The sequence below is a fragment of the Struthio camelus genome, chromosome 7 (assembly GCF_040807025.1).
Source record: "Struthio camelus isolate bStrCam1 chromosome 7, bStrCam1.hap1, whole genome shotgun sequence".
Classification (NCBI taxonomy): domain Eukaryota; kingdom Metazoa; phylum Chordata; class Aves; order Struthioniformes; family Struthionidae; genus Struthio; species Struthio camelus.
In genome coordinates this window covers 35363514-35377155 of record NC_090948.1, presented here as the reverse complement: position 1 = coordinate 35377155, position 13642 = coordinate 35363514, and the positions used below count along the sequence as shown (strand labels likewise).

The 13642-nt window shown below is 37.8% G+C and overlaps 1 protein-coding gene across 3 annotated transcripts in view; it reads right to left on the bottom strand.

The window, feature by feature from the left end:
• BICC1 (BicC family RNA binding protein 1) overlaps positions 1-13642 on the bottom strand; it is a 112160-nt gene that overhangs the window by 30832 nt on the left and 67686 nt on the right. For 2 of the 3 annotated variants that reach the window (XM_068950726.1, XM_068950727.1), the window contains exon 4: positions 660-739. In XM_068950726.1, the coding sequence (XP_068806827.1) occupies positions 660-739 (80 nt within the window). Of the gene's footprint in view, positions 1-659; positions 740-7295; positions 7378-13642 lie in introns of those variants that run through there. The other variant, XM_009677008.2, reaches the window with a different exon arrangement.

Here is a 13642-nt window from a genome sequence, read left to right as displayed (position 1 = left end):
ACTTGTTTGCACTTAAAGAACAACCCCAGTAATGAGTAACGATCTAACTGGATTTGTGACTTCAGCATACACACATCTGTAGAGATCTGTGTTAAGTTATAGCATATGAACTGGTACATCTACCATCACTACCTTTGGACTCTCAGAATAACAATATTAGTATTTCTTTCAGAAGTGAATGCTTGAGAACATCAGCAGATTAAATCAGCGTATGCTCAGAGAAACCACAAGCAGCGGCCATGAAATGGGAAGGACAGCATATTAAACTTCAAAACTACAGATACACAGTCTTTATTCTATGTGTTTTATTTCCCAAACACCAAAAACGTAGAGAAATGCGGTTTTCACCTGCAGTGAAGTTGTATTTCAGATTTTAGAGTAAAAAACAAAAAACAACAAACCCCAAACCAAACTATTTATGCTTTCAGCCATATGGTTGGAAACATTACTTATATATAGGTCAGATCTGGAAAAAGTGTGTTGATAAAGTAATTCCTTGTTGCATATATACCATATATCAACATCTAGAAGAAATATTTTGGAGCCTTTGCTTCAGAACATCTAAAAGCCTTATATTTAAATGAACCCACTTTTAAAATACCAGTATACCAATAAAATGAGGTTATGCTATCAATTTTTAAATGAATTTTTTTCCTTACTTTTGTGTCCAAGACAGACATGATTCTCTCTTTAGCTTCTTTAACATTTTCCTTTTTTCCAGAGACTTTAATATGGGGATCTATGGAAGAAACAGACTTGCAATAAGTAAATATATAGAAAAATATCTATCAGAATTTTCCAAAGCCGTTTCAATACTATTTGTATCCGTTATCTATGGGTTATGGACGAATTGCATCAACCAGCCAGTAGAACTTCAGCTAAATAACAGAAAGTTTCATTCAATCCATTCAGTCCCAGTTAGGATTACCAGGTGACTTTATTACATATGATAACCAACTGAAAATAAATAGAAACCAAATGCCAAATACTTATCACAGTATTAAAAACATGGTCTGCAATGCAGTTACGCAGCTAAGCCGCCACGTCTTCTCAGCCAAATATTAAGAGAGGGCAAGAGAGAGCCTTTTGACAGCTTTCAAACTCGTGCTTTTAACACAGGCAGCCTTTAAAAACTCATCAGAACGTCATCATTTAATTTCTAAAAATATCTTCTGCAGTCTTAACCTGGCAATAAAAATAAAGGTTCCTCCATTGGAAGAAATTTTCTAATTAAATTAATCAAAACACATTTAAATGACTATTAAACAGCAATGCATATACTCAACACTTTAATAGCAAATCTTGAACCAGTTCTCCAAACTACTGAGCCAACAGGAACACCATGCGATTGAAGTTTTTGCCCAGTCATATCTAGAATATTGGTTCTACAATGCAATTCGGTTTGCATTATAACTTTAACAACCACGGCCCTTAAATAATAAAAGGCAATGTGCTATCAGGTAGCTATCAGGTAGAGATTTGACTCTGGAAATACACACTTGGTGAGAAATTACGTCCACAAAATGTGACCTGACCTTGCAACTTAAGGAAAAAAAACCCCACCAACAACACACCACAAACACACACCGCACACATTAGATAGCTTAGCAGCACCACCTGGTGTCCACAAACATAAAATACCATGATGCAACATACTTTCAAAATACTAGAAATAAGCTCAAACAAACACACACCTAGAATTTGAGGGGAGGGAGGGCGGGCAGTTATTAGAAACACAGATGCAATTCTGCAGCGGATGCCTGCCCTGTTCCTCCTTCCCTAATTCTGGAACCAAGTAGCTGTCTGCAGTATAGCAGCATTTTTCCTATGATAGGATGAACTGCTGTTCTTCAGGGAAAAAAAAAAAAATTCTCTCCTGGCTTACAAACACTAATTTTAATTTACTATGCTAAACAGATATATACATATTTTAGAATATGTAAAAAGCTATATTTTTTTCAATGGCAGGAAAAAACGTAGCTGTAAGAAAGTACATCTGCCTTTCCTATCATCTCAATGATTTTAATTACTTCACTATCAAAGAAACTTCAAACAACGTAATTTTAAATTGTAAGCCTGTTGTATTCAAATGAAAACTGAAACTGTTTAAGGCCATGTCTGGATACTCTTTCGTTCCAACAATAAAGAGAAGTTGTCTTTACCACTACGAAGTTTTGAATGCGTTCAGCTGGGGAGAGAGAAATGCTAGAGGAGCACAGGATTCACTGCCAAGTTCAATGAAAAAGTCAAGAAAAATGCATTTCGAGTTCTGAGAAACAGCTCTATTTCTTTTTTTTTTTTTTAAAATGGAAAAAACTTTAGTCGCAAAAACGTGGAACGCACATAGAATCTACAGCAGCTCTGGAAATTCGCTGCTCCAGTCTTTTCACAACGAAGTAAGAAATTCTTAAGGGCAATTCTTCTTTTCTGTGTTAAGCTGACACTAAGCCATGTGGTTCTAATGTGTTTAAGCTGTGAATGATATTTGAAGTGGATGTCGCAGGCAGAAATTCCCAGAAACAGTCAAGCACACTATGTACGCCTCAAACGCTCTTTGGAGGCGACTAGGAAAAAAACAAAAAACAAAGGAACACCACTTTGTCCCCTCCACCCTGCTAGGTTTTATCATTTTTTACATGTTAGTGAACATTACATTTTAATGCACATTTAGTCAAAAGTATGAAATACATCTGAAATCACTTCTGATAGCCCATAGCTCTTAGTACCAAGTAAGATTGTTGTTGTGCAGTGATACTGTTTGTTCATCACGGGTGAAAGTAGATTTTGGAATACCTATTTCTTCCATTTCTCATCTCATTTAGGCGCTTCTATTTTATTGGTGCTGACAGCTTCACCAAAAAATCCTGTAATTTAACCTTTCCTTATACTTTTTAGAGGAAAAAAAGTATCTTCTTTACTCAAAAAAGAAAACAAAAAACAAAGAATCCACACCCTGACTCCGGTGACAACTCTAAAGTCGATGCTACGAAATCTTTCAAAACCGGTCGCACGTTCCCTCTCCTTACTTGTCTTCTCTTCATTAATACTGTGGATGGTAACGAACACGAAGCAGCAACTAGCTTTTAAGTTAACAGAATTCTTCCTTTGAGACTTGTTCATTCTTTTTTTCAGGAAATGCAATCAGGAAAGACATTCAAATCCCAGTTCTGTGTGAAAAATATTGCTTGCAACTACAACTGATAGATTTTTGAATGCTCTGAATTGTTTTTGCAGGAGTTAGAGGTGCACTGAAATTATATATAATTTTGAAGAAAACCAAGATACTGCAGTAATATTGAATCAACGTATATGAAACAGATGACTTTCATGAACTGCTTAAAAGTTCAGGGAGGCAATTAGATTATCTAGTCTGATTTTCTATATATTACAGACCATTAAACTTCTTCCATATACTTTTCTACAGAGCCAATTAACTTTGTGCGCATTGTAGTTCCACTGAAAAGTCTGGAAAAGAGGAAAATTCCCACTGGCAGTCTGCTCTCGTGGTTCATTAGTTTGTCTCCCAGATTTGTGCCTGATTCCCAAAGTGTTTTTTACTTATCCTCTGCGGTTCCTGTTCTTTTTTTTTTTTTATTTTTAAAAACAGAGATTAAAAAACCCTCAGTATTTAATATATTTTCTCCTAGTGAAGGCACACATATTGCTAATCAAACCACCATCGTTATACCACCTATTTTTGAGTCCACCCCTAATCATCCACTACCATTAAGAAAAATGAGATAGAGAAGTTTCCTAGTTTTTTCTGGATAAGTTATGCGTATTTGAAGGAAAAGATGTTTTTGTTCCGTTTTTTAAACACTGTATTGTAGGCAGATTTACCAGGAGATAGCCAAAATGCCACCTTCTCCCTCAGAGCTGCCTAGTGCAGCCCACGTACAGTCCTTTCTGCCCCCATTCAGACCAGATCAGGCTACGTTTGACCTGAAACGATTGTCTGCCAAATAGGGAAAAATCTGTCACTAACAGCATCAGAATTTCACCAGAAAAATGAAGTTGAAGGTAACCAGGACTACTTTATGGAAAAGTCTGAAACTGGACAGTGTCTCAGAGAACCGTCCTGAGGATCTCAACCACTGAGCAGGAAGGAGACGGACACATAAGGTTTTTCTGCATCTATACAAGGCAGTAATTAAAACATCCAAGTGACTTATGCTTTCTAGATATTTTTGAAGCTGTTGCCACCCATAAGGGGTCAAATAGCTAAAAAACTTTGTTCCAAACAATTTCTTACTTCTTGGCACCACAAATACAGGGTTGTTCTCTAACCGCGTGTGGCAGCAGAAGGGCAGCAGACTGACAGAAATGCCTCCTCGAGAGACTGGGACCTGCTGTATTTGTCCGGGTGACTAGTGGATCACATCACTGAGATGCTATGCCACTACTCTTTCCTGAGGAACATTGGCTTTGGTATTTATTTGCACTGAAAACAAACTGGGTGTCAGGGGGAGGGGGGGAGTCAAGAAAATCTTGAGTTTTTGAGGGGTTCTTTATTATTAAAATCTTTAAACACAATGGAGTTACGATTCCACACCCATCAGTTCCCTCAACAGAAAGTATACTTTAAATACAGTTAGAATAACAGCAAAGAACAGCTGCCATGCCATGTATGAGTGATCAGACACCGAGTATTTACACACTATTTCTGACACAGACCAAATGCTTCAGAAGAGGTTGGCATGATATAAGCGTATATGGTTCATATACTTTAAAAACAAGTTCAGCATCAGAGCCCAGAAAAGATGTGGCCTTATAAGAAGCATGATCAGTGTTCCCCAAAATGTGAACACTTTCATTGTGCTCTGTTCTATTTTGTAAGCAATTTTCATGGGTAGTATCTTCTTTCCTGAGAATGGAAAAGAAACTCAAGAATTTAAGAATTTTTTCTTTCTGAAGAATGGGGGACTATTTACATAAAATGGAAAGCTGAACTCTTTACACAAAAGAGTGCAGGAAGTTTCCCCCAATTTTCTTCATTTTGCCAGAGTCCTACCTTGAAGTGGCCTTTTATTGCTCCTATCCTCAAATTCCTCACTCCACACTTGGGCAGAGTTTCCACCTTCTCTGTCTTTGATCCACAGCTATACCAGCAAGCCCCCAGCTTTTGTGTTGCTATTGTGTGCAACATTTCAGTAAACAAAATAAAATCCCTTCAAGCGAAAACACGTTTGTGCCAGTGCAAATGCATCTATGCGGTGGCTTTTGCCAGACAAGAAGTATTTCAAATAATTAAGTATTTTACTGCATAAGCCTCTACTGCAAATTAGTCATCACATTTAATGAGCAAGTTTTTCAGACCACAGCTATGCATCTAACTTGTTTACAGGATGAACAGACCTGGCTTCAGTTGCAGAAAATGCCCTTATCCTAAAAACAGCTGGACAACTGGGCAATGCAAGGGCAGACGACAGTCATTCTTGATAAGAACCTGATTAAAATGAGAATAGCCCACATGCATTACTGAACTTCAGCCATTCAAATTAAAAACAAAGCCAAAAGAGACAGAAGACTGTTAATAATAAGGATAAGTTATGAAAATATCTGCCCAAAAAGTACTAGCAAAAACTCACCAAGTTATATGGAAAGTAGGATCGAACAGAAAAATGAGATGAACGCATCTAAGTTATCTTCTCAACGGAAAGAGTACATTAGCACACCACAACAAGAGGAAATTCAGATCTATGAAACAGTCAAGAAAGGTCTAATAAGAGTATTTAGCTACTGCAATAAAAAAAATTAAAAGTTTATCTAATTCTTTTAAATAAATTAGGCAATACTGCATATACAATTGTTAGAATGGATACTCATTCACCAAACTAGATTGATGTCAATACCTAAGACAGATTTGAAATAAGCTCAATCTATTCCTATGGAGGAGAATACATTAAGGCTAGAAGTGCACAGCAAATACTTGTGACTCTGAGCATACACAAACTCTCTCAGTGGAGTGAGAAAGGATATTTGGCATTTGGGCACTTTCTGTTGTAGACTCACATACATCCGTTCTCTCCAATGCAGGTCAGTACTGGAGACATTACCTCGCGTCTCTGGGCCACAGAATAAACCCTACTCACATATTAACGCAGAATGCAATGGGTCACACTTCCTACCTCAGACCTCTTGGTATCCACACACAAGTCAGTTAGCATCACAGACTTTGTTTTTTGTGTTTGGGGATTTTTTTCCATCAGATCAGGATGTAAAAATAGATTCCACAGTGATCTGGTGAAAAATTCATCAGATGCGTGAGGTACCCAGCCGATCGTGATGGAGACTACGCAAGTCCTTAGACAGGCATGATTTCTGAAATTATGTAGTTTTAATTGGAGTGCAGCACCGTCATATCAGAACTAGATTTAAACTAGGTAACTTGGGCATTCAACAAAAGCCTGTCCATAGCTCACGTTGAGTTTCGCGGTGCTGCAAGCAGTTAGCAGCATCTTTGGAGCACATATCCCGAGGCTGTCGGCACTTCAGCAGATCTATTTCTTGTGAATGAACAGCTGATTATGAAATGCCCTTCTGAAGAACCACGACTAGTGCCTACATGTGTGCACGTGTGTATGTGAAAAAATCTGTTTTCTTCTCAGAATTTTTTTGCCATTCAGCTTGCCTTCTTATTGGCATCTCTCTCCAAACCACCTTTAGAAGAACCGCTCTTCTACTCAGAGTATGAGAAGGAAGCTGAGGAAGAGTAAATATTTCTCATACTGTTTCTGCCACAGTTTTGGAGACAGCAGTATGCACACAAACCTTTTACTCTTTTTACATTTGTATTTCTTCGTATGGTCACCTGAGGAGCATTAAGTTTTGGAGGATTACTTTTCAATACTAATTGTATGATGGTCAAACCTATTACCTCCTCCTTACTCCTAGTCAACCTTTATAAAACGTATGTATACGTATACATATACACATATAAATACACATATACATAGATAGGTCCATCTGGCTGCAGATTCCTGAAAAGAAACTTGTTTCTCAAAGGTTTCACAGTATATGTTATATAGGATAGTTTAAAAGAAACTTGAAGTAGCCTGTTAAAAATTTAAGTTAAAATAGCTGTTTCATGTACTCTCATAAATGAAATAAATGAAGTGCGCTTTTAGAACAAGCCATAACTATCTACAAAAATACATTAGGGAACCCCACACTCAGATCTCTCAGTAGCCTTGAAATATCATGGCAGAACACTGGAAGTCAGATAAAAGTTCAGAACACCTAGAATTATCTGAAAGTCTGCCAGACATTAGGCAAGCTTAAGAAAAATGGATTACCTGTACAACTCATTATTTTTGGAGAAATTAGCTATCGATGACTGGATTTCAGATCCAGTGACAGAGGAAATGAAGTTGAAAAAGACTTCTCTTAAAGCACAAGCATAGAAGAAAGACAAGAAGTAGGTACAGAATGCATGGCAACTTAAGCAGAAAGGTGGTCAGATTTGAAGGGAGGAGGGGAAGGCCAAAGTGGAGAAAATCTGAAAAGAAACGAGAACGAGTTAATTGTTATCACCCAGAGAGTTCCATTTCAATTATGCAATTTTAGAGTCCCAAGCAATTTTCTTACTACAATTAGCTTAAATTCCTTATTTTTCTTTTTTCTAAATACCACCATTGCAGCATTTTATAAATGCACCCACTAAAAAGCATATACCGTGCAGCAATACTGCTACCTCTTGGATAGCTTTTCTTCAGCCTTTAGCCTAACAAGCCACCCAAAGCAAGGCAAACTCTCAGCAGGACACAAAGTCTGATGTGTCTTGATTTTTCAGCAACGAATTCATTAGCTAGAGTTCTGTACCTCTCAAAGCACAAACGCAGAACCACAGTGCTTGAGAAAGAAAATAAAGGGAAATAAAGGGAGAAAAAAACATTAGTTTAGTAGAGAATTTCTTCGAAGCAAAATTCCTATGAAAAATAGCACTACTGTACCTTCACTGCACGCAAACTCAAATTCAAGATTACAATTTCAGCACACAAGCCTGGAGATAATTTTAGCTTTTTACATGCACGTTTGCAAAAAAAGTCATTGTGGCTGTGTTTTGCTAAATAAAAGGGGAAAACTGCATAACATCTGACTCATGAGCCTAAACGCATGCCTCAGGGCCAATCTTCTTCCCAAATTCTCCCACAACCGAATCCAGCTACATTTACTTTGCATCTTTATGTTTCCTGATTACTGCTGTGCCTTTTTATGTCTTATTGCTCTCACTGACTGCATTCCAGTTTTTTTTTTTTTTTTTTTTAAATACAATCACTGGAATAAATGATTAGTATTTACCCTGTGACTGAACAGGAAGATGCAGCCTGTCTTTCAGCAAAGAACACTGCACTGAATACACCTGAGGGAATAGGTCAACCAGAACTGCTGTTCTGAGAATCTAAACAAAATAAAATGCCTCAGAAAGAGATGGAAACAGCTGGTTCTTGACATGGCATCAGACACTTTATGATTAAAGCCGAAGACAGTTAAACATATTATTTTGGGGTACAATTGCAAATACTCTTGTCACCTTCTGTGCTCTAGTATCATGCTTCTACGGAGCAAAAAGAATTTTTCCCAGAAAAGTTTCTCTTTAATAGATAATCAACGATTTAAAGTTCCTTATTGCAACTGTGTTCATGGTGAACACAGTGAAGGGACTGTTCTCTGTTTGTTTGGTTTTTTGTTGTTTTAAGAGAGCAATATAAAGTCCAATAAAGAAACATTTGAACAGTCTTCCTGAGAGCTAATCAAGTAACAACAGCTACAAAAAGTACGCAAGAGCTATTCCTATTTCAAGTTACAGCCAGGCATAGCCGGGTCATCTACACAACACACACAGACTAAGAAACATATTCTAGAGCTAAGAACTAAATATACAACTGGTCTTCTAGCATAAAAAAGTTGTATTTTGCCTTCTTAATGAGGAAGAACCCCAGAGAACCCCTGAATTACTTAATCACTACATTACAAAATATTTCTTTTGGTTGCAGAAGAGACAGTAATGTAAGAAACACTGCAGAGGATTTGTTTCTTTCACAGTTTCTCCTAGAATCACTAACATTACTGAGCCACGTCTATCATCCTTCCCTCACCTTCACTCCTTATGAAAGGAAAGTTACTGCATGTCCCTGCTCTTCAGCGACCATGTAGGGATGCACTTTGAGTGTACTGGCCTTTCAAAGGTTACCTCTAAGCTTCCCACCCTAACCGAAATAGACACTATAAAAGCATGATATTAAGCACTTCAGATCTCTACTTGACAGCTGGTTTGTACTTACAAAGGACACAGGGAAAAGATGCAACATCCCAAAAAGGAGCAGAGGAAGACAGCAAGGAGGTCCCTGTCAGCAAGCAGCCCCTGCAGAGCAGAGGACAAGCTGGTCCTTTGGAGCTGACATGGGAAAGGTCTCAGACAGACTTTGTTACTCGTTTTGAGTACATGTTATTTATAACATTTACTTTCTGTCACCTGTAATAAAAATAACAGGTCATTGGCTAGAAGATCCTAAGTTCTAAGAAAAATAATTTATCAGCTAATCCTAGTTTTAATCTAGAAAGACTGACAAATCTGTATTCCCAAGTCATTTCATTATGATGATATGGGTTAGTATTACTACATTCTATCCTGAAGTTTTAGTTTTTCACAGTTACTGCCGAGCGCTCTCACTGGGTGTCGAGCTCCTTGCTCCTTTCCTTCATAACACATCTATGCTTGTATTTTGGCTCTCCCGTACCTGCCTGAGTATAAACAAATAGCTGTTCTCTTTCTCTCTCTCTCTCTCTCTCTCTCTCTCTTAAATGAGAGCAAGACACACACACTAGTCCCACTCTTATAGGAATGATCACAGTTCAAACCACATTTTCTGTAAATTTAAATAAAGTTCTTGGGCTTTGTGTTTTGCTTTACCCACCTGCTGGCTCATTTGCTACTATCTTAGAATTTGTCTCCTTAAATCATTCACATATGTGACCATAAATGCCTTATATCTTTCCCTACTAAGCCTATACAAATTAATGTTTTTATCTCTTTGAGTAGAACCAGGATTCTTTGCTGTAGGTACAATTTATGCACAGAAGAATCAGCACTCTAGAAATACGACAGAAGGATCAGGCATATACAACTTTCTTCAAAGTTTTTCTCACTTGTCACCTACGCCGCACGCAAAGGGAAAGAAAATTAATTGATCTGGCTGGTTTCTGAAGTGGTAGCAATCCAGAAGCCCATATAAATAACTCCAGTAAATGAACCATTTGTTGCCAGCTGCTGGCACACGGGATTATGTCGATTTGTGCGTGTCTAAGTGCTCGCATAGAGGAGAAGCAACATGAATTCCTGAGGCCAATTTTCTAATGGCCTGGGACAGTCTCTTCTGTTCATCTTTTATTGCAAAACAGGGAGGAGTCATCTATGCTTGGGTCAGCTCCTCCAGAAACAAAAGAAATGAGCAAATTTGTGATCTAAACACAACTGTTGTTTAATTTTTAAAACGCACAATTACAGGGTTTAGGGATTTTTCCTCAGAATATAAGAAACTGTGTGCGCTGACAGTTTCTCATTTACAGAGAAAGTTAACAAGAAACAGATGTAGCTCATAATACAGAGACTGCAATACATGCTGTAATTAATCTGGCATTCCCAATAATAAACACACTGTCAGCAAGGGACCTGCTTTAAATCTTAAGGTCAATTATGTATTGATAGCCTTAGCAACACATTAAGGAAAATATTTACCATTTACAGAGTTGTGTTAGGATAATCAATAGTTAAAATATTGTGCAACAGCTAGTTGGTAGGTCAATCAGAAAACTTTGCAGCAAGTGAAGTGCACAGTGAATACCTAAGGTGAATAGTTGGAGAACCATTAAAGCCACAAAGATTCTTTCCCTCTATTTATTCTCAAGCCAGACATCATAAAGACAGAAAACAGCAAAAACACTTTTCCACCTTTTTTAATCTCAATCTGATGAGAGCAACCACTCACAAAAGACAGATTGGACTGACGTGGGAGGGGCTGTCTGTATTCCATACAAAATAAGCAGATATTATCAATCTTTACAAATTATGAGTAGAAAACGATGATCTATAGGAGATTTGGGACTTCAGGTAGAGAATGTATCCACTCCAAAAAAAGGGTGGCAGCGGTGGGAGTGGCTATGTTTTATCTGAGAAGCTAAGAAATTCAAGGACAAGTAGGCTCCTTTGTTTTGAGTTCTGTATTTACAGTTTAAAGTAAAAATCTTCCCATATTAATTTGCCTTTAAATGCTTGTCTACAGCAGAAAAAATTAAATCTCTTTTCCAGTATCTCCTACAAGGCTGTCATGTCCTACCAATTTAAGCTAGGAAAATGAACGGAGCAACAGCTGTGGACAAACAACGTAAAACAGCTGAAAGCTGTCCCGGCAGTATAGCCATCTAAATATTTGTGGGAGAGGACAAATTTTCCATTAAGTGTAGAAAACCCACAAAAAGTTCAAATTCTATCTCACCAGTGTACTCAAAAAAAAAAAGTAAACACCAATTATTCAAACAACAGTTGAGTTTATGCCATATTTGAAAACAGATTTTATGCTAACAAAACTCAAACAGAATTAAACAAAGAGTTCATGTAAATAGTTGTTTTGTTTACTACTAAAAGCATGGGAGTCCTTGTAAACATGACCTACCAACTCAAGACTTGCAGAACATGGAAATTAGAGAGTAATTCAAAGGTAAGACCTAGCACTGCCCCTACGCTACCGTGCCAGTGCTGAATTTTGAATTATGTCAGTATTTCAGGTAGCACTTATGCTCCTACATATCTCATTGCCTAGTTAGCTTTCGGCCTTCTCATGCAAAAAAGCTGCATTCTTAGCATGGTTAAGTCAGTGGCAACTGAAGAGAGTAAGAGAGGAAGGGGAAAAAGCCCACTGTAATAGCAGGATGTGGAGATACATGGTGTTTTCAGAACAAAACTCCTCAGTGACATAAAAAAAATATATACCTTATGTCTCCTGAGTCCTAATTTATTCCCTCAACCCTTTATATTCCCACCTTCCTTGATAGGCACAGTAAGTTTAAAAAAAAATAAATTCTCCAACCTCTCACAGCTTTAGCCTTTCAGCTCAGCGCGAGTATGGGAGCTTGTTGTCCCACAGCCTCCTTCTCCTCTTCTTTAGCGAGTTGAAGTGGGGACATTAAGAGTTATCACACTGGCTCTTCTATAGCCACTCAGCCAACTTCTGCTCTCTACCTGACCCTCTTTTCTTCCCCTAGTAAGGCAATGAAAAGCCAGGAGAGGCACTGCTGAGTTGCTGGACTTGATGGTCTTGGTCTGAAAAGGCACTAAACCTGGGTGCAAAACCAGCTAGGGCAGCAGAACATCCACCACTTGTTTATAAGTATATGTTAATAGCAAAGTGTTAGTTGTAACACTGAAATAATATAACCATACATGGTTGGTGCTGTGAAAGCAAGAGTAACAAGACGAAAAGAGAATCGCCAAAATATTCTGAAGGGTCTCAACCTGTGAGGAACGATCCCTCCAACACCTATTCCCATCCCAACTCTGTGGTCACTCTCCATATTCTCTTTCCCCTGCCAACAGATGAGAACAAAACACCAAAGGACAACACCTGCAGATACAGATTTAGCAATCAAACTTTAGGTACTTGATTTTAAGTTATCTTATTACCAGATATTAATTTCCAGCTGCAGCTGAAGTCAGCAATAACTGTTTCAAATCTTACTAAAATGGCAAAAGAGGAAGAGGCAAAAGTTATGCCAGAACTGCCTAGCACCCTCGTTTATTCTCGTTTATTTGGAAAGAAAAAAGGTTGATTGCCAAAAGGCTTCTTGCTTCTTAACAATTTCCTTATTCAGACTGATGTCCTATTTACATTGCTCTGTGTGCGTGTGTGTGTGTGTGTGTGTGTGTGTGTGTGTGTGTGTATTTTAAATCTGAGTCAGCTGATCAAAAGCATAGTCTTTAATTAGAAAGTGAAAAGAGATTAATTTTGTCATAAGCTATCAACTTCAATGTTTTTCCTGCATTTTAATCAATACTTCATGTTATGAGTAGCCTTCTCTACAGCATTTATCAAAAATATTTTCTTTTAAATCCTTCATTTTGGAAGGAATTTCAGAATTCAAAAGTCTGGTTCCTTTCCTAGTGCACTAGTGTGCTTTCACTCTTACATATATTTTAAAAGGACTGCTTTTTGCAGCATCCCTCAGTAAGCACTTAAAATAGGATCAATTTCAGAAAAAAGTCTCAGAAGTAAACTATTACAGCATGTCATTTAAGCCACCTTTGGGGCAAGATCTGGTATACCTACAGCACTGTTGACAGCTATTTAATGTGCCCTGACAAACCAGGAGGCATGGATGTCAAAGCCTATGCAAATTATAATAATTAGCGATCTTTGTTCCAAAATCCAAGAAAAATCTCTTCTGACCTAAGGAGACACTGAGAACAATCAATCACCTTGATCCTATTCCCCCATAACCTATATATTTAATGCACATACAATTAATCTTTTTTTTAAAGCCCTTCCCCACTTCTTGTTTTCAAAGCATCTCATTTCTGCTGCTCTCCCCTCAAATTTTCTCCAATTTGCCCAGAGTCTGAAGAGTTGCATTGACCACTGGGCATGAT